At 43.3% G+C, this 23,824-nt stretch overlaps 3 protein-coding genes across 3 annotated transcripts; all 3 read left to right on the top strand.

Moving 5' to 3' along the window:
* The first annotated feature begins 1,046 nt into the window (after nt 1-1,046).
* Nucleotides 1,047-4,553, top strand: LOC143145895 (uncharacterized). Its single transcript, XM_076309683.1, has 3 exons — nt 1,047-3,248; nt 3,443-3,602; nt 3,662-4,553. The coding sequence occupies exons 1-3, from the start codon at nt 1,867-1,869 to the stop codon at nt 4,298-4,300; spliced, it is 2,181 nt and encodes a 726-aa protein (XP_076165798.1). The 5' UTR covers nt 1,047-1,866; the 3' UTR covers nt 4,301-4,553.
* A 1,129-nt stretch (nt 4,554-5,682) lies between these two features.
* On the top strand, nt 5,683-20,117 carry LOC143146153 (uncharacterized). Its single transcript, XM_076310166.1, has 4 exons — nt 5,683-5,746; nt 5,939-6,131; nt 13,086-13,159; nt 19,936-20,117. The coding sequence occupies exons 1-4, from the start codon at nt 5,683-5,685 to the stop codon at nt 20,115-20,117; spliced, it is 513 nt and encodes a 170-aa protein (XP_076166281.1).
* Nucleotides 20,106-23,811, top strand: Ypel (Yippee-like). The gene is made up of 4 exons (XM_076308165.1): nt 20,106-20,472; nt 20,601-20,644; nt 21,301-21,409; nt 21,513-23,811. The coding sequence occupies exons 1-4, from the start codon at nt 20,371-20,373 to the stop codon at nt 21,600-21,602; spliced, it is 345 nt and encodes a 114-aa protein (XP_076164280.1). The 5' UTR covers nt 20,106-20,370; the 3' UTR covers nt 21,603-23,811.
* Nucleotides 23,812-23,824: the final 13 nt, after the last annotated feature.

The raw sequence follows: 23,824 nt of genomic DNA, 5'->3' as shown, positions 1-23,824 counted from the left end.
GCAGAGTCTACTTGAGAGAGATGAAAATGAATGGACGTAACTGTAAGATTCTCATTCCGCCAGCACGCATTGGCTTTTTGCCAAGTCGTGAGCGCCAGCCATTAACGCGCGGGATTGCTTATCAGTTGCTGAGTCCGCGTTATTGCGTCGACGATGACCAACCGAGCGGCGGTGGTGTTTCTGTCCCCGTGCCACCTAGATGCCCCCACGTCTCATAACTCGCCAGATATCGGCCATAAATGACGAAAGCGATCGCATTCGCGGGAACGTGCGTCCGTGATATTGACCCTCCATCGATTATGAAACTATATGCGTATATTAAAAAAAACGACCACGCGAATAAAAAGTCCGCGTTCCCTACCGAAAGTATCTGAGTACTACTAAGGATCGAAATAAATGATAAAAAATGATTTCGAAAAAATTTATGAAATTTTTTTATCTTGCAGTTATAGGTTATTATAAAAATAGTCTCAAGGTAATGACAACTTTTGTTCAATCGATCAATGACATTAAATGTTATTGACGCGTACATAAGTTTGTACGAAATATGTGAATATTGGTATTTAAACTCGTAAAAGAAGGCATTGATTAATATTAACAACTACTTTCAAACATGACAGTACGTAAAGAATGTACATATGGTGATAATATTGTCGACACCCTGTATAGTTGCCCTACACTCGGTTACCCTTTACATCCTGGAATAATTGATTACTACGGAACCTGTAATTATAGGTTACCGCGCATTACAATAGAACTTTCATTTTTACCTGCATTTTGGAGAACTCGGTGTCAAGCTTGGATCGACCGATAATCACATTTTGAATTCCGGAGAAATGCGAGCATATGCGACAATGAAAAAATTGATGAATAATCAAAAATATTTACTGAAAAGAAAAGCAATAATTCGTAACCTGTGAACATTTAAATATGGTGGAAGAAATCGCGTCGGCGGTACAGTGTTGCCAGTACGGAAGTGCTCGATGACGCTATTGCCAGCTTTGCTCCCTCCAAAACCGCGCGTGCATTGGCAGCATTGTTTTTTGGTAGTTTACAAATAAAATGGCCGATATATGAGGCTATTTTGTATGGACAATAAAATATGCAATTCTGTAAAATTAATGACCATCGGCCGTTCGTGTATGTACGTCAAAGTATAGGTACAGTGCCGCGAAATACGAGAAAAGAAGGTGAAGTGTAAGTGAGCGTGTGGGAGTGCCGTGAGAAGAAGGTGGAGGTTGTCTTTCAAGACCCGTGGACGCCGCGGGCCCGAAGACCGAAACGAAGAATCACTTACGGACTCTAATACATAGAAAAGCCAGCCGACCGCTGTATTTTTTCCATTGGCGCGCGGTGGCGCGGCAACTAAACGAAAACGACTCTAGATTTACGGAACCTGGTTTACAGCACACAGGCCCCCTCTGCCGCCTGCTCCAATTCTTTAAGCACTCTCGCCTCACCTCCTGAACACCGTGTGTTCCTAAGTCTGACAAAATAACACTTGGGAACACGCCGTGTACCCGGTCATTTTATGTCACATATGATAAGAAGTGCACGGTGTTGACCACCTTGCAAACATTGCTTTATGTATACTGGTTATCCAGACCTCTCGGACCATACTGCAAGCCCCAAAATATTATCATACCACAGAGCCGCTTCAGGCAGATATGATTCCTAATCTTGAAACTCAAGGCCGAGATACTGGAGTGTGACGGGTACGTTTACTTAGAACCTTTCAAAATATTTCCCGCCGATCAATTTGTTGTAGTGGAAAGAAGTGGTGCGGACAATGCGTTGACAGAGACGGAGGGGCCCACGAGCACCGCGTCCAGCCAGCCCACCCCCTCCGTTACCCCCCTGTCAAACATGTGCACCACTCCTGGCAACGTGGGCACAGGATTTGGGTATACCTGGTCCTTTGGTGGACCTGGTGCGGAAACCCGAGAAAATGCACAGGGTGAACTTACTACGAATATTAGTTACGCGGTGAACAATAATCAGGATCAAGGTTCCAGTCAGAAGATACAGGTTGACATCAAGCCTACCAAAATTACCAATAGTACGCATCGTAGACCGATGTTCACTATGAATGAAACTTGTCAACAGACCCCAACAACGCACCATGGCCATACAGCTGGAGCTCACAATCAAACTCATGGCACACATGTCCGTACTAAAAAACATCACGACGTATTTTCATTAACGTGCGATAAAGGAGGTTGTAATTGTGACGCAGCACATCCAACACCCCCACCTTCTCTTTTCTCAAACACATTAGTTTTTACCACAGCTGATAAGCACGCCATGAGTAAGCATTTCATGACACCCCTTGGACCATTACAACTTACGGCAGAAGAGTGCAATGAAATTTTAATGAAAAGAGCAGCGGCTGCTTCGAATCAAGCCAATGTAAACAATGTGGCAACGAATCAGACCGACGGTACTGCTCATTTTGGACATGTTTTAACGCATGTTAATACCACACAAATTGAAACGAAAGTCAAGCAGCAACAAGATATGGGAAGTCAGGTCCGTGTACCAAAAGAAAGACCATATTCCTGTTCAGAATGTGGGAAATCGTTTCTACTCAAACATCACCTTACAACCCATGCAAGGGTACATACCGGGGAACGACCTCATGTTTGCGTTCATTGCGGAAAAAGTTTTGCACACAAACATTGTCTTCATACTCACCTGCTCCTTCATAGCGCGGATCGACCATATCAATGCCGTGAATGTAAAAAGTCTTTTACATTAAAACATCACCTTGTAACGCACACGCGGGTACACACAAGAGATCGACCATTCATTTGTCAAGAGTGTGGGAGAGCATTTCCTTTAAAGCGTCACCTAGTGACACATAGTAAATTTCATTCAGGAGAAAGACCTTTTGTTTGCGAAGAGTGTGGAGAATCGTTTTCACAAAAGGATCACCTCACAATGCATTCGCGCTTCCATGGCAGTTTACATCCATTTGTTTGTCACGATTGCGGGGCAACCTTCCAGAGGAAGTTTGAATTAGTGAATCATGGCCGCCTACACGGCAGAGTTCCACATTCGTGTACTGTTTGTGGAAAAGAATTTCTGCAAAAGAGAACACTATTGGCACATATGCGTTTACATACAGGAGAAACTCCATTTGCTTGCACCGTTTGTGGAGAAGCTTTCCCTCGAAAAACAGACCTGGTTGCGCATTCTAAGATTCATAACAACAATACGAACACGGATGAAAAGTCTCTGATGTGCAGGTAAGCAATGATTTCTACATCTGCGTAAAAATTTTGTTCGTCGTAATTTATTAGACCTTTCAAAATGTCAATTTTAATTAAATGTCTCAAAAATTTTGTTTTCATATCATCTATGATACGAAATCTTTAACTTTTTATTTTCTACAACGAAGTATTCGTTTGTTCGCACACTTATGCTATATGTACTATTTCAGGGAATGTGGATTGGACTTCTCGAATCGAGAAGCCCTTACTTTGCACTTAAGGTTACATTCTGGTGATCGAACACTTGTTACGGATCTTTGTGGATTAGCAGCCGCCTTCCAACAAACTCCTGGACACTTCCTTACCCCCAACACACCAGGAACCCATCAGGTATTACCTATCTGAATTTAACGTATAGAACACGCGTATTCAAATGTTTGAATTTACAGATGAATGGACCCATTGGAAACCCCGGCGTCAGCCATATGCACGGTGCGACGCAAACATCACCACCAGTGGGAACAGGCCCAAAACCGAAACCACATGTTTGTCCTGATTGCGGTCGTGGTTTTGCACAGAAACATGGTTTGTCTCAACACCAACGGCGCCACACGGACGGCAGCTGCCACATACGATCCCATGTGTGTGATAAATGTGGTAAAGCCTTCTACCAGAAGAACCATTTGTTACTACATCAGCGTCAGCACATGGATCCTCCTCCGAGTATACTTCGGCAGCAACAAAGGCAAGCTGCACAAGCTGCTGCTCAACAAGCACAACAACAGCAACAAGCGCAGCAACAACAGGTGCAGCAGCAGCAACAGGTGCAACAACAAGTGCAACAACAGCAGGTGCAGCAGCAGCAAGTGCAACAGCAGCAGCAGCAGCAACCTCAACAACAACAAACGTGCACTGTAGACACAAAAACAATACAGCTTCAAGCGATACAACAACAAGTGCAACAACAAGTTCAACAACAGGTACAACAACAGGTACAACAGCAACAGCAACAACAGCAGCAACAACAACAACAACAACAAGCGTGCTCTGTGGACACTAAAGCAATACAGTTAAATGTCACTATGTGAGACGATATAGAAAGTGGGGACTGGACAGTCCCTGGAACAATAGCACTCCCAAATGCGCACCCGGCTGCCACCCTCTGCACGCACTTCTCTTGTACTAACAATACACATTAGATATATTTATTATCTCTAGAATCGAATACGAAGTAATCAATTTTATTACAAGAGTATATATACAAAGTATACATATTATATTCTAAATATGTAAGGCTTGTAACAAGAAAATAAAAATAACCATATATTAGTGTTTTACATATACTTTATATATCATTTACTCTAGATATGTAAAATGAAACTAAACAAATTAGTTGCCTTAATGAGATGAAGAATTTTAATGAATATATTAACTATTGTTTGGTGATCTTTTTTTTCATTTACTTTTAATTAGTAGGACAACACTTTATAAGAAAACGCATATTGAATAAACAAACATAAAAAAAGAATAAGTTTTTTATGTACTACTGCTTTGTTGTTATCCTTCATGCTGTGCTTGTATGGTGGAAGTCGAGAGAAACGTTTGATCGTGTGAGTGATCAGTAAGGATGAGTATCTAGAATGTATCAAGAAAGAGGGAGAGGGTGGCAGACAGCGCATTTATGGAGCATTTCGAATTGTAGGTCTGCCCGACAAAAAAAAAGAATGGTGTCTTTTAAACGTACTTTTACGTTACACGGTTCGCGCAATTTGTTTAACAAATTTTAGAGAATTAAGAGCGCAAAAGGATTACGAAATTTATATACCATTAAATGGATATTATTAACTTAATGAATTCATAGATTCGAGTAAATTTCGAATCGTTAAAACATTTTGTTTTCATTTTTTATACGATCGTACTATTTCGATTTCTTAACTTCCGTACTTTCCTAAGTTCACAAACTTACACTTTTTTACTTTATAATATCGGGATGATATGCGTGAAAAGCGTTCACATGTTCTCAGAAAATCACTCAGCATAGCGGACTTTTGTAATAGTTTTGTCAGAGATATGTAATAATTAATAGAATTGCGCAAAAAAAAAAAGAAGTAATAAAGGTAGCTTTCCTACATACTTTTAACACATAAACATATTTTTCCAGACAAATACAAGCACGCAGTTCACTCCCAGATTTATGTTAAAGTTATACGCGAGCTAAATAAGTTTCGGCTGAAAAAACAGTTGCTCGGTGATTGAATATTGTAAGATTTATTTGTACTATACCTTTCATGTGACGTGTCCGCGCCAAAAATAATTTTTCTTTTGCTGCATTCCTGCCTGCGTGTACATGTGACGGATTATTATGTCAAAGTCATATTTTGCCCATATATCACAAGGAAAATAAATGGAATACGCGACTTACCACCATTCCTATTTCTCAAACCACAATAAGCGCGAGTCTGCAGGGAATATGTGCAATGGAAATTACAGTTACGCTGGTATCATGAATCTTCTCAGAATTCGCACAATTTACAGTATTCGGTAATTCAAAATTTCCCGCGCGTTCATTCAGTAACGTAGCAAAGAAGGGAAAAAGGTAACGTTGTCATAAGCGACCTCTGGCGATGATGTCCGGAGGGAAGTGGAAACGCAAATGGCGCATGCGCATAGGTCATCGTATACCGTCCCGCCTGCGGACGAACCGAAATAAATCGAACGACGCCGAGGCGATCAGCAGTACGGTGCTCGCTGGACGCGACTGTTTCGCGTTAGTGATGATCAAAACGAGTCGTCGTGGTCGTTGTTTGCGGCATTTCGCGAAAACGAAGGAACCGTGATCCGTGATCAAAGGCTCGAGGCGCAGAAGAGGCCGAGGACACGCGTCGTCGCTCGTTGCCGCGGCCACGGATGCATATGGAGGTGCGTAAACCCCTCGTTTCGATGCACCCTCTTCTTATGCACGCGTTCTTTGTTTGCTTTGACAACATCACGTACATAAAAGCTCGAGCTGGTGCCTCCACTCAACTGCCATTTTGCTGTGGTCTATCGTGTCGTTCCGCGAAACCCAACGTCCCACGAACAATCGAAAGTGCAACGGTTGCGTTTACCACGGGGGAATTGTTATCGACGATGCCCGTGGCTCAATCGAAGACTCGTCATTCGCGAAACCCGTTAATCTTGTACGCTGTCTCGGCGAGTTACTCCGATATCGACGGCTGTGACTTCGAAACGCAGTCGACGGAATACGTTCGTGTTGTTTGCATTCAGTCTGTGCTTCGAACGACGCAATACTATTTTTTTTTCAAGTCTCCCAATATTTGGTGTGCAATAATTCAGGGCATCGAAACAGCATTGTCTTCGGCTGAATCGTGCTACATGTGTTTCGTGCGACGATGATCTCTCCCTTGGAAACAGGAGGAAGATTAAAAGTACGTGCGCATACGGCATCAGACTTTGTGTACGCTCTCAGCTGACGGGGGCCTGTCAGCTGCCTTACACGAGAAGATCAGGGCCGTCGCTTTGTGGCGTTCTACGCGATTTTTCCCGTTACCTCGGTCGTCTCAATTTTCTCACCACGTTCCTTTCTTCTTCGGCTCAGAGCGATCCTGTACCATAATTAGGACTTTTCCACTTGGTAACAGTGCAAAATCTGCCATATCGAACGAGTCTGTCGTCACGTCCGCACGTGTATGTGTGAGACAAGAATCTTTCATTCCGTTGTTAATTGATAAATCGCGTAACGACCTTCGCGAACTAGTTGAACGTATAATTACATTTCGCGTCGGTTCTTTCGACATTATGGACTCACTTTCTTATTTTGTTTTCGCAACTTACTTTTTTTTTTATTCTCGTTGTTGTTTCTAGTTCTAGAGTGGTAACGTCAACGACATCGTAGTACGCACGTTTACGATGATAAATTTCACTGATACTTAACCGGCAATGTCACCAAGATAATGCGCGCTGGCTCGTGTTTTGTACACACTCGCAGCTGATTCAACCGTCGCGTCATAAAAATGTTTCGAACTGTATTATCTTTCCGTGCGTGTGTACTCTCACAATGTGTTTCTTCTTACCGTGGTGCGGAAGGCTTCGATCGCTCTGGAAAAAAAACCTACATAATGTCCCCGCGGTAAGACAGTGGTGGAGAGAATTGACGTCGTAACGCTTCTCGTCTGTGTTTCCGACGACCAAACCACGATCGATTTTTCTATCGTAAATATTTGGCGAAGCCAGCAAACACTAACTTGCTAAAATCGTTCCCGCCGATGGAAACGATTCGATGTTGGTCGTCTATCTGTTTTCCTTCTACCTATCGATCGTAATTCGACTACGGTTTCTTGAGACAGAGTCGAGCCGCCTTTCGAATTTAATAGACCGAGAACAGCGTGTGTGGATGCGCACGAAGCGCGCATATTAAAGTGCAATTCACTTTGAAAGCGACATCCGTCGTCGTCAGGACGCTTACATGGAAAATTAAATATGCGCGACGAGTGACGAAGGACGATGACCCGAATTAACTAAACTCGAAGCTGCTGCTCCGTGCTTGTTCCTCTCCCAGTGTGTTTATTTAAGTTGCAGTGGCGTAGCCTCGCGCGATTCCTGTCTAGCTAGAGTCGCGTCATTCGTAGCGAGAAAAGTTCGTTATTTCTTTCTTAACTATTACTGTCACCACATGTGTGTCCACGTAAGAATATTGTTCCTTTCCTTGTGAAAAAGTACGTTTGTGTAGCTTCAAACTCGAACCATTTGGTTGCTATGGGCGCGTATAGGCGTTCAGTCAATCGGTGTAGCGTGTGCGATGAACGCCAATGGGCGTTCTGTGAACACGGCTAACAAACGTATCTACGGGATTTCCGCCCACGGTTTGTGTTAATCGTTCAAATCTTGCATCGAAAAAATGTATGCATTACCAAAAGAACATCAATCGCGTTGTGTATCGAATTCACAGTTATTTTCGGGTGCAACTATAATTAACGTTACTCAATTAAGTGCGATTTAAGCGAGACATACATTCCCAAGAAACGTATCCCGCGTCGTCATTATAATCAACGTGCACCGACATTTGAATTTCGAGCATGGAGAAACTACGGTAATTAGAACTAATTAGTGGGTAATTGTTATTGGCGCGTAATATGTCACGATTCAGTGCACCCGTTTCATACGGGTTTTCTAATCCGGCTAGAAAAACGATTGTATCAATAGTGCATTGTGATTGGAATGAAATTTTTTACGCGAGAAAAATGCACAGTTTCGTTTGCGCGAACTTCTGGACCTGTTGGACGACGCTTTTGTATACGTTTACAGCTGATTGGGCTGTCAGCTGGGCTGCGCGATAGATAGAACCGTCCCAGGCTGGCCAACGCACGTTCCAGAACGCTCTCCAGGGGGGCCTTGTTTTTCTCCTATTTTTTCTTCTCCGCTCTTTCCCAGCGGAGGCACTCGCTGTGCGACGCCAACGGGGGCAATGGCTCTTGCAATCTTTAAACTTATCCCTACTGAGTTGCCCGCGGTTGGGATGAAGCGAAGGGGTTACACGATACGCGTATAAATACGTGTACGTAAATATAAATACTCGCGTATTTGGAGATCTATGAGTAATCGTCGACGCGACTCTGTTTCACTCGCTCGGATGTCACTTTTGACGTTAATTAATAAATTGATACGTGCAATACTCAATAGGCAGTTACCGTGATAAGTGTACCGTTCGTATTCTTTATTTCTTTTTTTTTCTTCTTCTGTTTCGTTACAAGTGTCTGGTGAAAAAAATGAAATAAAAGTGGCGTGAGTTTCTCCGATCCTGTTCGAACACACAGAAGAAAACGTCGTTAACCTAGGAAAGATCTCACGAACGTGTAATTGCTCGAACGGATACTCCGTTAAGTCATACGACTGCACGAGAATTCTGACAGACCATGAAGATTCCCATTCATTAATCGAAGAGTGATTCGTCGCAGGTAGACTTCCGTCGAAACGTATTTTATTATCGAAGCACGAATAACGTATTATTTTCTTCGCGCGCACTTGATTAAACTCAACGACAGTGGTGGGACTCGCGATCAAAAACCTCGCTATCATTTATCACTTGGCGCCTGGTTCGATGTACGTTCGTGACCTACGTAACACTGCTTCGTTTTTTCTCGAATTTTTTGTCAGTCTGCATTTTCCATTTTCCAACATATCGCGCAGTACGAATTGAAAAAGACGCGACTGAAAAGAGGCACGACGTAGCGGTAAATTGTATAATCTTATAAAGTGTAAACAGATTCTGTACTTCAATATTTTATATTATTTTTTAAAATTTAATTTAAAATTTTACGAATGGACATTTTGAGACACGAATGTTACAAGGGAATACGGAAAACTAACGTGTGTCTAAAACTCACCTTATTCAACGTATAGATTTTATTTTAATTTAATGAATTATTACATACGTATTAAAGAAATCAATTTTTATCGATTTGCATCGACATAGTCGTAGAGAATTTCCCTATGTTCGCGCAAAACGGTACATTACCTGATGCATTCGGACACCATTCGCGAAGGTTTAAGTCACGTCCGGGTTCTTTTGCCGACTCTACGTATCACTCGCTTAGAATAGATTGAATTATATCTTTTATCTTGAACGTATATAGGAAACTTCCGGAAAATCTTTGTCGCGTACCTTGTACGGCAATCTGTGTGTATTGTCCCGAGTAATGGGACCACAGGTAAATGGCGAAATCCGTACAACGTTCCGTGTGTTAATTAAAACGTTTCGAATCCGATAGACAATCACGATACACGTTGAAAACAATAAGGTTACGATTTATTACGTGGCACGATGAAACGTGTCATTCGTACGCTAACTACACAGAATAGAAACTTGAAATTAATTCGATCGCCAACGTATCTGTGTTTACTTTTTCGCCGTTCCTTTTTGTTCCGTGCCTTCGTCCCTATGAACGCGGTAGAAGGGTAGAGAGGAAAATGTATTTCCAATCTGTGCATCGGCACTCACGTTGCGCGCCGCCAAGCGAGTGTTTTTGTTTGATTTCACTCGCAGTTGACGAACCAATAATCGAAGCCGTACATGCTGTACGTAAATATATCCGCGGACACGTATGTAAGCGCCCTCGTACATGTTTACCCGAGTCTGGAACACGTATATGTATTACACACACACACACACACGCGCGCGCGCGCGCGTGTGTGTGTGTGTGTATACATTATATATACACATGTATATTGAAAGAAAAAAAAAACTACACGTAAAACAAGGAGGAAAGAAAGCTCCAACCACTGGACTCGAATGGAACAGATTATGTATTTCACTTGCCATGGAGATTCGCTTAATGCTTTTTCTTCGAATGCTAATTAAAGTTCGGAATTTAAGATGGGATCTTCTTTCGTCACCGTTATCTTATTTCGTCGAATTACCGGCACACGCTGCTCGCTAATTACGACTGCACGACGCCTTGGCGTAATGTAAATCAGCACGGTAAAAAATATCAGCTAGATTATTGCATCGTCGTTGAACGATTTGCTCGAAAGTGTGATTCATTCGTTCGCACATGGAACGCTCTGTGTACTATGCAATTCACACCGGTCACGAATTTGAACGTTTTCACAGTGTCTTTTATGATTCACGAGTGAGGTTGAGAATTAGAAAATTCACTTTAGTCGGGTCGCGCTCGTGTATAGTATTTTCCGCAACGGTACGATCCGAAGAAAGGGTAATTCTTATGGAGAAATAAATCGATTTTGAAAATGTACGGTGCACGTACGCTTATCGCTAACGCGAAAGAAACGCGCGCTGAATTTTTCCACTCGCTCTCTCTCTCTCTCTCCCCTCTCTCTTTCCCCCATAGCGCGATTTTTCAATCCCTTCGATGTTTTTTCCGTGCAACTGTTCATTTCGAATAGTTAAAAAACTACGAAGTAGTTGTAGCGAAGTATTTTCGAATATTTTTCTATCCGAGATTGAAAATACGGTGTTCCTTCGATCAGTGCGGCCAACACGAGCGGAGAAAACGTTCCCAGCAACAACGTATCCTTATCGTGGCTCGTTTCTTTCTGGCCGTCGTGTGCACGGCACCGTTATATTGTATATAATTACTTAGTGTGCGTGCGTGCAATCTCTCGCCGGTGGTTCAACAATCTTGGTCGTTTTAGAACTCCGCGCGAATTATTTATAAAACGGCTACACCTTACGAGTTATCTGCATGCTAAGTGAACGTCGTTCTCGGCTCGGCGAGTCTCGTGTGTAATGCAAAACTTGTTGCGAGGAAAACGCGACGTCGACTTCTTTAGAGTCATTGTTCTCGCGGGGGGATACGCCGACGATACACATTGCACACACTCTAATCGCGTGTCCGCGCCAGCGGGCGGATGTCGAGATTTCTCTGTTACCGCCGCCGCCACCGCCACCATCGTCGCGCGCGCAAAACAATCTTCGAATATTTTCGGTTTCTACTCGACGATCTTAAATTTATCGTAACGCGCACCGGCCCGACCCGGTTCGCGGAACAGAGAAACAAATACCGACGAGCACGGTTCACGGAAACGACCGCCCGTATGATATCTGGATTGCGTTACGTTTACCATTTTATTGGCTCCGTGAAATGTCTACGGAAACGTCGATTATTTTAACGTCGAAACGGATCGCGATAATATTTGCTTTTACTTCCGAGTTTCGGGATGCTATCCTTTCGTAGGAATACTCGACGGGGTCGATACGTTTGAAAAATTGATAAAATCTGATTCTTTTACGAGCGAGTTCGACGTGTTTCGCGGCGATGCGATCTTTATCCGTCGAGCAGCCTGCGTGACGTATTGAAGCCGTATCTTCCCGCGCATGAAAAAGAAACATGGCCGTTACTTAACAACACGAAAGGAAGACGAATATTTACGGGCATTTACATGCCGACTATAAACCGTATCGACGGTCCAATTAAATTCTCCTATCTTCGGATCGAAGAAATCGTACCAGACCAGTCGTAAAAGTCGTCGTTTGGTTGTCTGTACGTCTAGCGTTTGTTCCGTGCCACGACTGTGTACGAGGTGTCACGTGGGTTGGTGGTAGAATAAAAGAAAAAATATTGATTTTCGATCCGAAAATATCTTGGAATTCCTCTCGAGGGAATTCCCCACCGGTGTTTTGGATTGCGTCGTTAATTTTAGGACACCGTGTGCATTTCGCGTAAATCCCCCGCGCCGCGAAACGAACGGAGGAGGACACGCCTCGAAATTCTGTCGACGCGCACTGTTTACGTTCACATGAGAGACGGTATTTTGACGCGCGCGAAACGCGTTAAACCTGCCGCGCGCGATAAAGAAAGAAACTACGCAACACACGCCACTCGGCGCTTCTTTATCGTAAATGTTTGTGTTTACAGTGTATTTCGTATTCAAAGTACGTGTATTCGTTATTTACACACGGGGAGAGATCGACGCAATTTCGATGTAAACCACAACGCACGAAGCGGCGAACCAGGCGGATTTACATTGCGAGAATACGCGATCCTTTGTGTCACCTATTCGTTGCGATCATACGTGTGCCGTGCATAATTTTTTGTCGATGTTCGTATCTGGAGCACGTCGTATTTCCCGGCATAAATTTTTATCGCTAGAAATAGTAACACTTTCCGTTTCGTTTCTTGTCGCGCGGATCCAATTTATGGTTAACTCTTACGCGAGATACTCGCTGTACTCTCTGAACGCCTATAAGCGTCCAACGCACGCATCGAACCGACCGATTGTATCACGTTTACGAAGGCCCCGAGTAGCGATAATTGTAACACAAAATTCTATTTTACGGTCTACTTAATTCCACATTTGTGTTTGTCCACTGTGTGCAATTTCTCAAACATGATTTTTTGTTTTCGTTAAAAACAGGTCGTTTAACATTCGTGCGCATCTGATCGCCGAGGCTCGCGTGTCGGAAGACCCATGTGTTTTTCAAGGAAAAGGTCAGTTCGCAAAGGTCAAGAGACGTAGATGCACCGATCCATCGTAAACGTTGGAAAATATAACCGTATCGTGAGCTATTTAGCAAATGTTTGCAAAATCTTCGTAATCACCTTTTTTTTTTTCCCTCCGTTATCGCGAAAGACGTCGATCTATGTCCCTGTATGTAATACGTTGAGGCCGTATCACCGTGTACCGCCTTCCATGCGATATGCAATAGAAAACATTTTGTCAATACACGCGATGACGCGCGAAGTCGTGACTGTATTGCATGACCCACGATGCGTGTTCGGTCGACCGTGGGTCAGACACGTGATCGCCTTCTTGCGAATACCATACTATTCACGATCATCTATTTAACCCTTTCTGTACAGGGTTAGTCGTTGAAAAGAGTTATCGATTGTCGTGCGTGTACCGAACCACCAGCTGCACCGACTGTCTTTCGCTTTCTTCATCTTTTTGCCCGCCGAGATTACAGATGTCTCGCTTATCGCGGAGCATCGTAACCTGTCATTCCGCTCTATGTCGAATCGTAAATACAATTACGCGATTGAAGTAAAATCACTATCGTCGAACGAGCCGAATGAATTCATCGAGTAAAAAGATATACGTACTCGACTCGAATTATCGGCTGTCGGCTATAGTCGATGCACGACGATTGACTCGTATAGTCTATAGCATTACGAAAGCGGTATTTCAATTGTACGTACATTTATCAAAATAAATACAATCAATTTCTTGCGCTTGTGAAAGAGAATATATATCGCGAAAGTTTGAAAAGAAATAATGTTGTTCCCGGAGTGGTAGAAATTGCTTTGAAATATGGACATTTTTATACCCGTGTCGCTAGTATATACGTCTATTTACGGTAACCCATAATCTCGGATAGAGAGTTATAGATGGCACCACATAGAAAATTCATGGCCGAGGAATTGACGTCTCATTTGTGTGAGAGCTGTTTTTGCATGCGCACTATCAGGTGCATCTACATTACTATATTTTCTGTCGCGGAAGTAAACTTATCAATGTATAACGCGGTCTTTGTTGGCGCTATTATCGTTTCGTGGTTTTACGTCGTATTGGGTATGAGGCCTCGATAAGTTTCGATCTATGCAATTAAAGGCTCATTCATCACCGCCATAACACGTGTGCAGGCTATTTTGCATGCAACTTCCGTTCTGCTACATTATGAAAGAGAGACCGTATTTTCGTGCGATGTTGTACGCAGGTATTTAGAATCGGCACGAAAATTGTTTTACAAATTTACCGTCATATGACTGCGCGAGTACCTACTACGAGAGCAGATCGCGGGTAGATGCTCTTCGAATCCCAGAATCATTTGAACAAGCCTTCATTAGCATCTGTATTCGCTGCAATTCGCGCAAAACTAATACGTTCGTTTCTGATGTAAATTTAAACGTTGCCGCTAAGACTTTCTAATTTTCAATTCAGTTCGGTTCGTTACTTCGTCCGGTGTAAACGATCGAATACGAGGAATAACATTTTCGTTCCTTCCTTTTCGAGAACTCTGTATCTTCTTTCAAGTTGTATCGAGTATTTTGAGACACCCTGTACGAGGACGCTTCTGACATATACCACTACACGGCAACTTTAAGATTATACTAACCTTACCCACTGTATCGAAAAGAGGATAAAGGTTAAGAAGAGTCTTATCTTGTTCCAGACACAGTTTAGATATGTCAAAATTTCTCAATAAATATAAACTTCGTTTATGGTGTCGAGTGGCTCCTCGTTCCGGCGTCTGCTGTGCAAACACGGTGTTTATTCTTGTTCCTTGAAACAGGTGCTACACGACTCCGCGAACTTTGATAGTTTCAATTTAATCCGCTCGATAAAGATTTCGCTGTAGCAGTGTCTCAGATAAGTACGTATGATGTGGCATGTCGTGCTGTTGCCTGAATGAAATTTAGTTGAAGACGATCGCGCCTTCGTGTTCAGTGGAAGGACAGTAATATGTATATGTACTTCGACGCGGAAGATTTTAGCGCGCCGCCTTCGGGACGAAATTAGACGTAACGAGAATTTTTGTACCGTTGGCTGACAGCCATATGCACCGCGTATATTATTACAGTAACGGTCACATTTCTGTGATTCAAACTGTTCCCTCTGTCTTTGCACGCATACCCGATCATTAACACAAGTGTTATTTAACGACGCTTTAACGAATTTTTACGATCGCTTCAATTTACGATTTCGTCGGTGTAATGTCGCCTGCTTTAACATACAACGATCGATGTAAATAGATGACTAACAAAATATTGGCAAAATAATCGACTCTGAGGTAGATAAAAAAAAGATAGCATTATTATCGGAATTTCGAAGGATCGTAAACAATGCTCACTCAAATAAGAAGAGTTTGGTTTTGGTAAATAAAATTATAAAAATCTTGATTAAAACACGGAGTTAAACGTTCAACGCGAAGATAGCGTTGCATTTTTAACCAATATGTCAATTTTAACGTGGAAGCACTAACGCTGCACGTGGAAGTTTTTGAAACTAACGCTTTACTTTTTGTTTTGGATAAGTAGTCGATTATCGAGACTTAAGTAACGTTGTTGCCGAGAGTTACCGATTAAGTTACGAGTGGTCAAGTTCGGCGCGCAGACGTGAACTTATCGATGGGAAAAACGAGGGATAACGAAATTTTCGTTTAATATAGTTACCTTCCTCACCGATTCAATCCTCCGCGGGAAGATTGTGCAATAACGTCGAAGCCCCATCGAACATCGTTATGCCGACTGGTGTTTCATTTTCGTTATTTATATCGAATCAGAAGTCTCTCTGTAGCGAACTCGATTGAGCAATTAATAACCTTAGTTTATTCGATCATCGTCAATACGAAGTCTTGCGAGAATGTTCCTCGCGTGACATTGATACTAAGGTCGATCGAGACAAAGAGTTCTCGCGCTTAGAAAGAAGTCGATAAGATACAAACTGTATGCGTATCGATCGTATCGATTTTTTCTTAACCTTCCGACAACAAATTTGACTCAGTTTTTAATCCGGTTGCCTATCTGAATCTTTGTTGTGCCCATCTTAACGCGAAGTTGTCAACCGTGTACCAAGTTATATTTCCATTGACCCTGGATCGCGCGCACAAAATGTTTTCGACTCGGTTGCTCGACGAACGTGCTAAGTATCAAATCCTCTTTCACATTTATCTAATGTTCACGAAAACACCGAAATTCCTGTAAAACTAGTATGTCAATATTTCTTCTCGCATTAACATCGTCGAACATTCGTTCGATTATCTTATCGTTGCCCCGAATGCGCATTCATTTTTCCTCTTGACTCGACAGGTTCAGGGTCGTGAGAAATTCACGGTCTGCGATAAAACCTCGACAAACATAAAAACCTTGTATGATTGTTTTTCGATTGCTTTGGATACGAAACTGCTGCCAGAATCTTCCATGGTTTTCGCTTCCAGTCTGCCTTTTTATTTGTAACGACAGAGGTAGGTAGAATCTGGCCATTCTCTAAAGAAAAAGAAAAGTGTTCCGCTTCCGATCAAAATCATAGGTTACCGACAGTGAGTCACTCACGCGGTAAGAAACGTGTCTCGGCTCGGCGGTAGTTCCTCCTGCTACGCAATTAAATTTTTGAGAGCAAACCGTATACGTTTTCGTTTCTGTCGCGCAACATTGGTTCGACGTGTGCTCGTCTGCTTGTACACTTCGTATGGAACGGATACACGACACAACGCGTGTCAGACACGAATGCCAGGTGGAAAAACAAAGCGTCTATGCGAAGAGACGGGCGACAGGACTTTCGTTGGATTCTTCGTGTCTTATTCATTGGCGAGGTAGGCGCGCGCGCAGACTGCACAGGCTGGAAAAAAGGATGATAAGAAAATCGGAAATACCGAGGATGCGTCGGCGACGGGTAGCAATGACCTTGAGCCGTGTATTGACTCGGACGTTCCATCTCTTTGTTCCCGACAATTCGTCGGGAAACTTCTTTCTGCGGATTCGCAGCCCGCGGCCGACGAACTGCCTGCCGCGCCATGATTTTGCACGGGTCTTGAATGCAGTCGTTGCGTTCAAGGATAAATACGAAGCTTGAGAAATTTTTGTATTCAAACGTACGTGCATTTCTTTAGGATTTTCTACGAAATAACTTTCAAACGCGATGTCTAGTTTTTGTACAGTTGTGCATTTCGTGTTCTAGAGACGCGCAGGATAATGAAAATCCGAATATACATATGCATGTACGAATGGTAGTCGTCGCGTCTGTAATACGTGCGCTTTTGGTCGGACAGACTGATTGGAGCCCCGACGCGTTAAAAAGACGATGTAAATTAAATCGTCCCGTCAATTTATTTTCCACTGTGTTATACCGTTTCGGGTCAACCGAGGACGGGAGTCGAGTAGACGCGTTCAAATACGTGCACGAAAAAAATATGCACACTACTTCTCGTAGATACTGACATCTAAAACGCGTAAATTATTTTCAAAAGTCGCAATCGTTCTTCTGCACCTGAATCCTTTTTTTTTTTTTATTTATTGTCTTTGAAGTGATGCACACCTGTCGGAGATAATACAAGAGGAAACATGTCCGGCAGTTGTGGCACTCGGGAGTGCTAATTCTACACTGCCATAAGCCTGGAAAGTAAAGCAGTACCGTTATCGCAAGGCCGTCGCGAATCATTGTTTCGATTGATCCGAGTTAGAACGAAAAGGACCGAGAGAGACAAAGACGGAACGCGGACAAAGGAAAGGATACGACACACGTAGCAGGAGCACAGAAGGAAACGGTCGAGCCGAGAGGAACGAGAAGGGGTTAAAGCCGCAAAAACGTCTGGCGACTAAATCCAAACAAGAGGTTGCCGTTCTTCTTCTATCCTTATAAAGAACGTTCGTTATTCCTTCTTCGGCGTATCAAAACAAAGGCCTTGTATCTCCTTTATTTGTGTACATACGTATGCTAACCACGTGACTTGGATATGCGGTACACGTTTGACACAAGACGATTACAATTATATAGTCTTCATTCATATTAATGAATGAAAATATTTCATTCCAAGTCCTTGAACTGAATTCCAACATCGATGCTTACGTTGTATATTCCATCGTATTTTTGTTGTAAATCGTTTCGGGAAGAAACGACAATTATACACCGAATGCAAATGTTCGCGAATTGTTTTTATCCGTATTCACGACCGTAGATACATTCAAGGTAAATTTCGAGAATGGTAAAGTAGTCCCCCTGTTTGGCGAACGGTGTAGGCATCTTCTCGTGTTTCCTCTCGCACCGAGTGAACTCCTATATTATCAGTTCTCCTGTTCTATTATCCGTAACACTCCAGTTTTTATCGTGTGAAGAGGTTGGCATCCCTACGGACAAAAAGAGGGGAAAAAACGAGCCGGTAGGCGCGAAAGACTCAACGGGAAGAAGGGAGAGAATAACTCCGCACTTCCTCTGTCCTTATAAAGAAGAAACCTCTCTTCAGGCGCATCATAATAAAGACCTTGTCTCTTTTCTTTGTTTGAACACGCGCCAACACGTGGCGTCGCTCGATACGGAGAGAGTAACATTGATGCTATTGCGCTTCAAAACGTTCCGAGCGGCTTTTCTGCTCCGCTCCGCCGCCGCGCCATTATTTTTCTAGATGTATCCTCCGTATGTTATCTGTTCTTTCTCTTGGTGTGTCTCTCTCTCTGCCCCTCCGTTCCCCCGTCAAGCGCATCGGGAGTTTTTTTTTCTCTGTAGTAACGCGGCAAGCCGGGACGGACGGTTTGACGCTCGGCGGCGTGTTATTTAACAGGTCGTTATAAATAACTCGGAACTGATAGTTGCGGAATAAATATACTCGATAGCGGGTAAATAGTGAGCGCGCACGGCGAGATCGGATTCCAAAGAGGACGCGCAGGAGCCAATAATTTGTCTTATTTTTAATCGACCGCCAATGTTTCGGTCCTTCGTGCGATGCTCGGAATTTATACGTTCGTTTGGGGTGCGTCGCTCGCTTCTATCGAGTGTAACTCGGCGCAAAAATATATCGTTCCGTGGTTCGTGAACTTATCGCACGCAACACGAGTCCCTAGAAAAGATCATCGCCTTCCTCGTGTAGTACACACACCGTGCGCCCATGGCGCTGGAACGATTATACTTCTGCGTTGCGTCTACAGGGTATCCCATTGTTAATAACGAAACAAAGTGAAAAAAATATTGTAGAATATTTTTTAAAAATATGTAGAATAAAATATTCTCCACGAAGTGTCGTACCTTAAAAATAAAGAAACCTGTTTTCGAAGAGCGTTCTTCCGAAGAGGTTAATTAAAATATACTTTCTCGAGAATGAGATCTCACAGAATGGGGGGGGGGGGGTATTATCGTCGATATCGTAATCTCGGGACGTGCCACTGTACGCGCGTGTAATCGTCGAGGAAGATCGGAGGGGAGCTGAAAATATTTTGAAATCTCCAGCGATGCTCGGCTCTCTTTTATTGCGCGACTGTTATTTATCTGTCTGGTTCGCGTTCGTTCGACGATGCTTCGCAGATCTTGGTTCGCTCCAACAAATTCCTCTTGACGTCATCTCCTTCAGGAGATTCACGATCAGATTGAGCGGTCGGAGCGTTAGATCACACGACGACGATCCGAGCCGAAGTGGTCGTAATCGTGGGCGTGCAAGTAGGTAACGTTAAGTTGTGCGGGCGCCCGCGCACGATCGAGTGCGCGCGCGAGAGCGAGGCCCGCCGGCGCGTATGAGCGAGCGAAAGAATGGAAATGAAAGAAATTGAAATCGTTTTCACAGGTGTCCCCGAACCGGCGCTGTCTGAACCAGCTCAACAGCTGATCGGAGTACGAAGCGGCGGTGAACGGGGCCACTATTGCACCACCACCCCGCGATTGGAAGAAATTCAATTCAATAATCGTCGCTGGTTAACGGCCAGACGTTCGCCACACACGGGAGAAAAGCGTCTCGACGACACTTGATAAGCGAGAGAGGAGAACGACGACGACGACGACGACGACGACGACGACGACGACGACGACGACGACGACGAAGACGACGACGACGACGACGACGACGACGACGACGACGACGACGACGACGACGACGACGACGAAGACGACGACGACGACGACGACGACGAAGACGAAGACGACGACGACGACGACGCAAAGAAAAAGAAGACGACGACAAGGGCGAGAGGAGAGGTCTCTTTGCTTGCTTGGACACGCCATCATGGTCAAAACTTTCCAAGCATACCTGCCCTCGTGTCACCGCACTTACTCGTGCATTCACTGCCGTGCTCACCTCGCCAACCACGACGAACTCATCTCTAAGGTGAGCCGTGATAGATCAGGTAACGGACTGACTTCTCGCATTCACTCTTCCGCTCTGAGCTATAACAGCGTTCACCGTGTGTTCACTCGTAACCCAATACTAACACGGTTTTTCCTTTTCGATTGCAGTCCTTCCAGGGCAGTCAAGGTCGTGCCTATCTCTTTAATTCCGTGTAAGTATGCTAATGCCTGCCCTCGCAGCCCGAGATCGAATCGTCGTGGAAAGTAGGGCGCGTTATTTTACCCGGGGAACTCGTACCCGTTCTTAACGCGCTCTACAGGGTGCAAATAATACCGGGCCGCCATGGATTTTGCGAACATAGGCAATTCGTTTAATACTACCGCAAAAATTGATCCGGATTTCGACACTCGTGGTTCGTATATCATTTTTACGCGTTCTCCTTGGCGAGAGGATAAAATAACGAAAAAGGGGCCGTTATCCCGCGAACCAATCGTTTTCGCGCAAAAGTTTCTCAAAGTTTCGACCAATTAGATCGCACGGAGGGGGGGGGGGTTGCTCCCGGGAGCAAAGCGCTTCCCCCACTTTGTCTCCTAGACGGCGTTGGTTGTATACAAGTTGCCTGAAAATCGACTGGCCGTTCAAGGTCACCGAACGATTAACCCCGTCATATGGTCTGGAACGGAGACCAAGTGGGGGAAGCATCTGGAATTCAATACATTCTGCTCGGTCGAGGTAAAATTTGCTGTAGGTTTTATTAAAAATTTCATACGGGAATACCACCGTGACAAATGTTTCTCCGCGCTCTGTGCAACAAAGCGTCCACGCAAATTGACACAATAAAGATATCGTTACTCTTTGTTATTTTAGAGTGAACGTGGGCTGTGGTCCTGCCGAGGAGCGAGTTCTGTTGACCGGCCTTCATGCCGTCGCTGATATTTACTGCGAATGTTGCAAGACCACCCTTGGGTGGAAATACGTGAGTTTTTGCTGTTCTAAGTGAGCGTTATCTTGCGCAGAAATACCAGAAAGGCCAGCTGTATGTGTACGTGTGTTTTAATGGTTGCCCGTGGAATTTTCAGGAGCACGCGTTCGAGTCAAGTCAAAAATATAAAGAGGGCAAGTTTATAATAGAGCTTGCTCACATGATCAAGGAGAATGGATGGGAATAAATCGTCCAAGGGGATCACAACGGAAGTTTACCCCGAAGCAAGAATACCCATCAAACTTTCCCTGATGATAACAATGATGATGATGATGATGATGATGATGATGATAATGACGACGACGACGATGACGACGATACGCCTACAATGTTGTTCTAATTGCAATGTGCGGCCCCCTCCCCTCTGTCAAACCACCAACGAAAGTCTGTGATTTCATTTGTGATTTGTAATCTTAGTAACTTTTTATGTTTCGGACAATTCGACGCTGTTTTTCGTTCTTTCTGATCGATTCATCGAGCAACAAGCGATGACACTGGCGATCCGCTGCGTCGCGGATCGGACACACGAAGAAGTATTGTAAAGAAATTATTTTTCAAAAAACAAAAAAAGAAAAAAGGAAACAAAAACAAAGAAACGATAGAGTATAAGACCGAGATGACGTTAAGAAGCGATGGTGAATATGATGACGATGAAGGTGCCATGGTGGAGAAGATAAGGATCCGAGATCGCTCTGTTCGAACAGTGGGGTGCCCCACCTAATTTTTCAATTCATTCATCCTCGCAAGACGTTTTCGCGCGAATGTCGACGATAAATGGTAAAAATTATCGCGCGGGGCACCCCGATCGATCAGTTTTAATCCGTTATGCACCGGAGCAGCGCAAGTGCCACAGACTTTGTTGGACTGACTGCCTGCCTGCCGCGTCTATCATTGGAATTTCACTGCCGATATTCCTAATGTTAATTAAGATTGCTGCGCCGCGTGTAGTTGGCGACGCAGCGGTGGTAGTTTTTAGTATAGCTTACGATATAGCGTACTAAAGCCTATGTTACAATATTATAGGACCTCATGGACATAGAAAATAAGGATACGTAAGAGTAATGATGAGAGAAGCAGAGAATGAGAGTGAGAGAGGATAGAAAGGAAAGGTCTGGTTACTCGTGTCGCGTGTACATGTTTGATTTTATGTTCACCATGCCTGCCAAACTGTCTGTTTGTCTGCCAGTCGCCATTACTGTTAGTAAAAGAAAAAGAAAAAAAAAACGTACCGTATTCTAACATGTTCACGTTTTCGTCGGCTCTCGCAGGGTGTGGTATGACTGAATAATAATTTTTTTGTTGTGAAAAATCATTTGGACTGCGCCTTCTTATGCACGCTCTATGATATATTAAAAGTAAACGAAAAAGAGGTTAAAAAAAAAACGGAACAAGGTAATTGCTCATTACTTTTTAATAATCGATCTCATTTGTAAATATTAAATAGAGTTCAGTGTGACATTGCGGATCACTACTACAGAAGCGAATCTGCACGGTGATTCGCTTTCTCAAAGCTCGAATGTACGATTGATTTTTCATCGATCATTAAACGAAAAACAATTCATCATTGATATTGATCCATCATTTTCGCGTTAGATCAGTGTGTACGACACAGCGGCATTCTAATATAATTAATTTTTCATCGGGTATCGTGTCTCGGAGATTGCTTGCGTGAATTGAACATTTTAATCGACTTTTAGGTGGCTTCAAATGCTACCTTCGTTATCCTCCTATGTACAAAATTCACTCCACATTCGTAATGTCTAGCAATCAAAATTGGAAGCTTTCATTCACCCCTTTTTAAATATGTATTTTAATTTAGGCGACTAAAGTATTCAACGTTTTTCGTATCACATTTAGACGAAGGTGGCAATAAAACGCAGGCGTGAATAAAAAAGTTTGTTTTTATTTCAATAACGAAGGGATTAACTGAGCAAAAATATAATTACGAAACAAGTGTACAAAATTAATCGGTTCTTATCGCGTTAGATTTCTCAGAAAGCATAGATTGAGTAATGGACGCATAAAATTCAGGTGGAGTAAAAAATATTTAAAAGGAAAATACGAATCGTATGTTCATTGTTTTAAAGGCATACATATGAAAGTGCAGTGTACTTGCGTGTATTTAGAAAAAGTGATGAATGAATGTGCCGGCCTAATCCTTCATGCTGTCTCTTGAAGAGTACTTTTTATATTACTGTGCCGATGCCCCTTTACCCGCACTCACTTTTCTGGAAATCTTGTTGAATTGTGGCCCACCAACACTGATTCTGTAGTTTCCAGCCTCCACCGATATCCACCATTTCCACCATTACACAATTTTGCTTTGTAAAACATGTTCATAATAAAAAAAAACAAAAAGAAATACAAAAGGTATTTAATCGAAAAAGACTTCTTTTATTTCAAACATTA

This window comes from Ptiloglossa arizonensis, chromosome 4 (assembly GCF_051014685.1).
Source record: "Ptiloglossa arizonensis isolate GNS036 chromosome 4, iyPtiAriz1_principal, whole genome shotgun sequence".
In the NCBI taxonomy this organism is placed as follows: domain Eukaryota; kingdom Metazoa; phylum Arthropoda; class Insecta; order Hymenoptera; family Colletidae; genus Ptiloglossa; species Ptiloglossa arizonensis.
Note: the sequence above shows the minus strand (reverse complement) of the source record. Positions and strands in the feature narration are given on the sequence as shown.

Coding starts and splice junctions, on each gene's coding strand:
- LOC143145895 (XM_076309683.1), top strand. CDS start 1,867: ATGTGCACCACTCCTGGCAACGTGGGCACAGGATTTGGGTATACCTGG. Junction 3,249..3,442: donor GAAAAGTCTCTGATGTGCAG/GTAAGCAATGAT, acceptor GTACTATTTCAG/GGAATGTGGATTGGACTTCT. Junction 3,603..3,661: donor ACACACCAGGAACCCATCAG/GTATTACCTATC, acceptor TTGAATTTACAG/ATGAATGGACCCATTGGAAA.
- LOC143146153 (XM_076310166.1), top strand. CDS start 5,683: ATGTGCAATGGAAATTACAGTTACGCTGGTATCATGAATCTTCTCAGA. Junction 5,747..5,938: donor CAGAATTCGCACAATTTACA/GTATTCGGTAAT, acceptor AACGACGCCGAG/GCGATCAGCAGTACGGTGCT. Junction 6,132..13,085: donor GGCCACGGATGCATATGGAG/GTGCGTAAACCC, acceptor CGTTAAAAACAG/GTCGTTTAACATTCGTGCGC.
- Ypel (XM_076308165.1), top strand. CDS start 20,371: ATGGTCAAAACTTTCCAAGCATACCTGCCCTCGTGTCACCGCACTTAC. Junction 20,645..21,300: donor GCCTATCTCTTTAATTCCGT/GTAAGTATGCTA, acceptor TTGTTATTTTAG/AGTGAACGTGGGCTGTGGTC. Junction 21,410..21,512: donor CCACCCTTGGGTGGAAATAC/GTGAGTTTTTGC, acceptor TGGAATTTTCAG/GAGCACGCGTTCGAGTCAAG.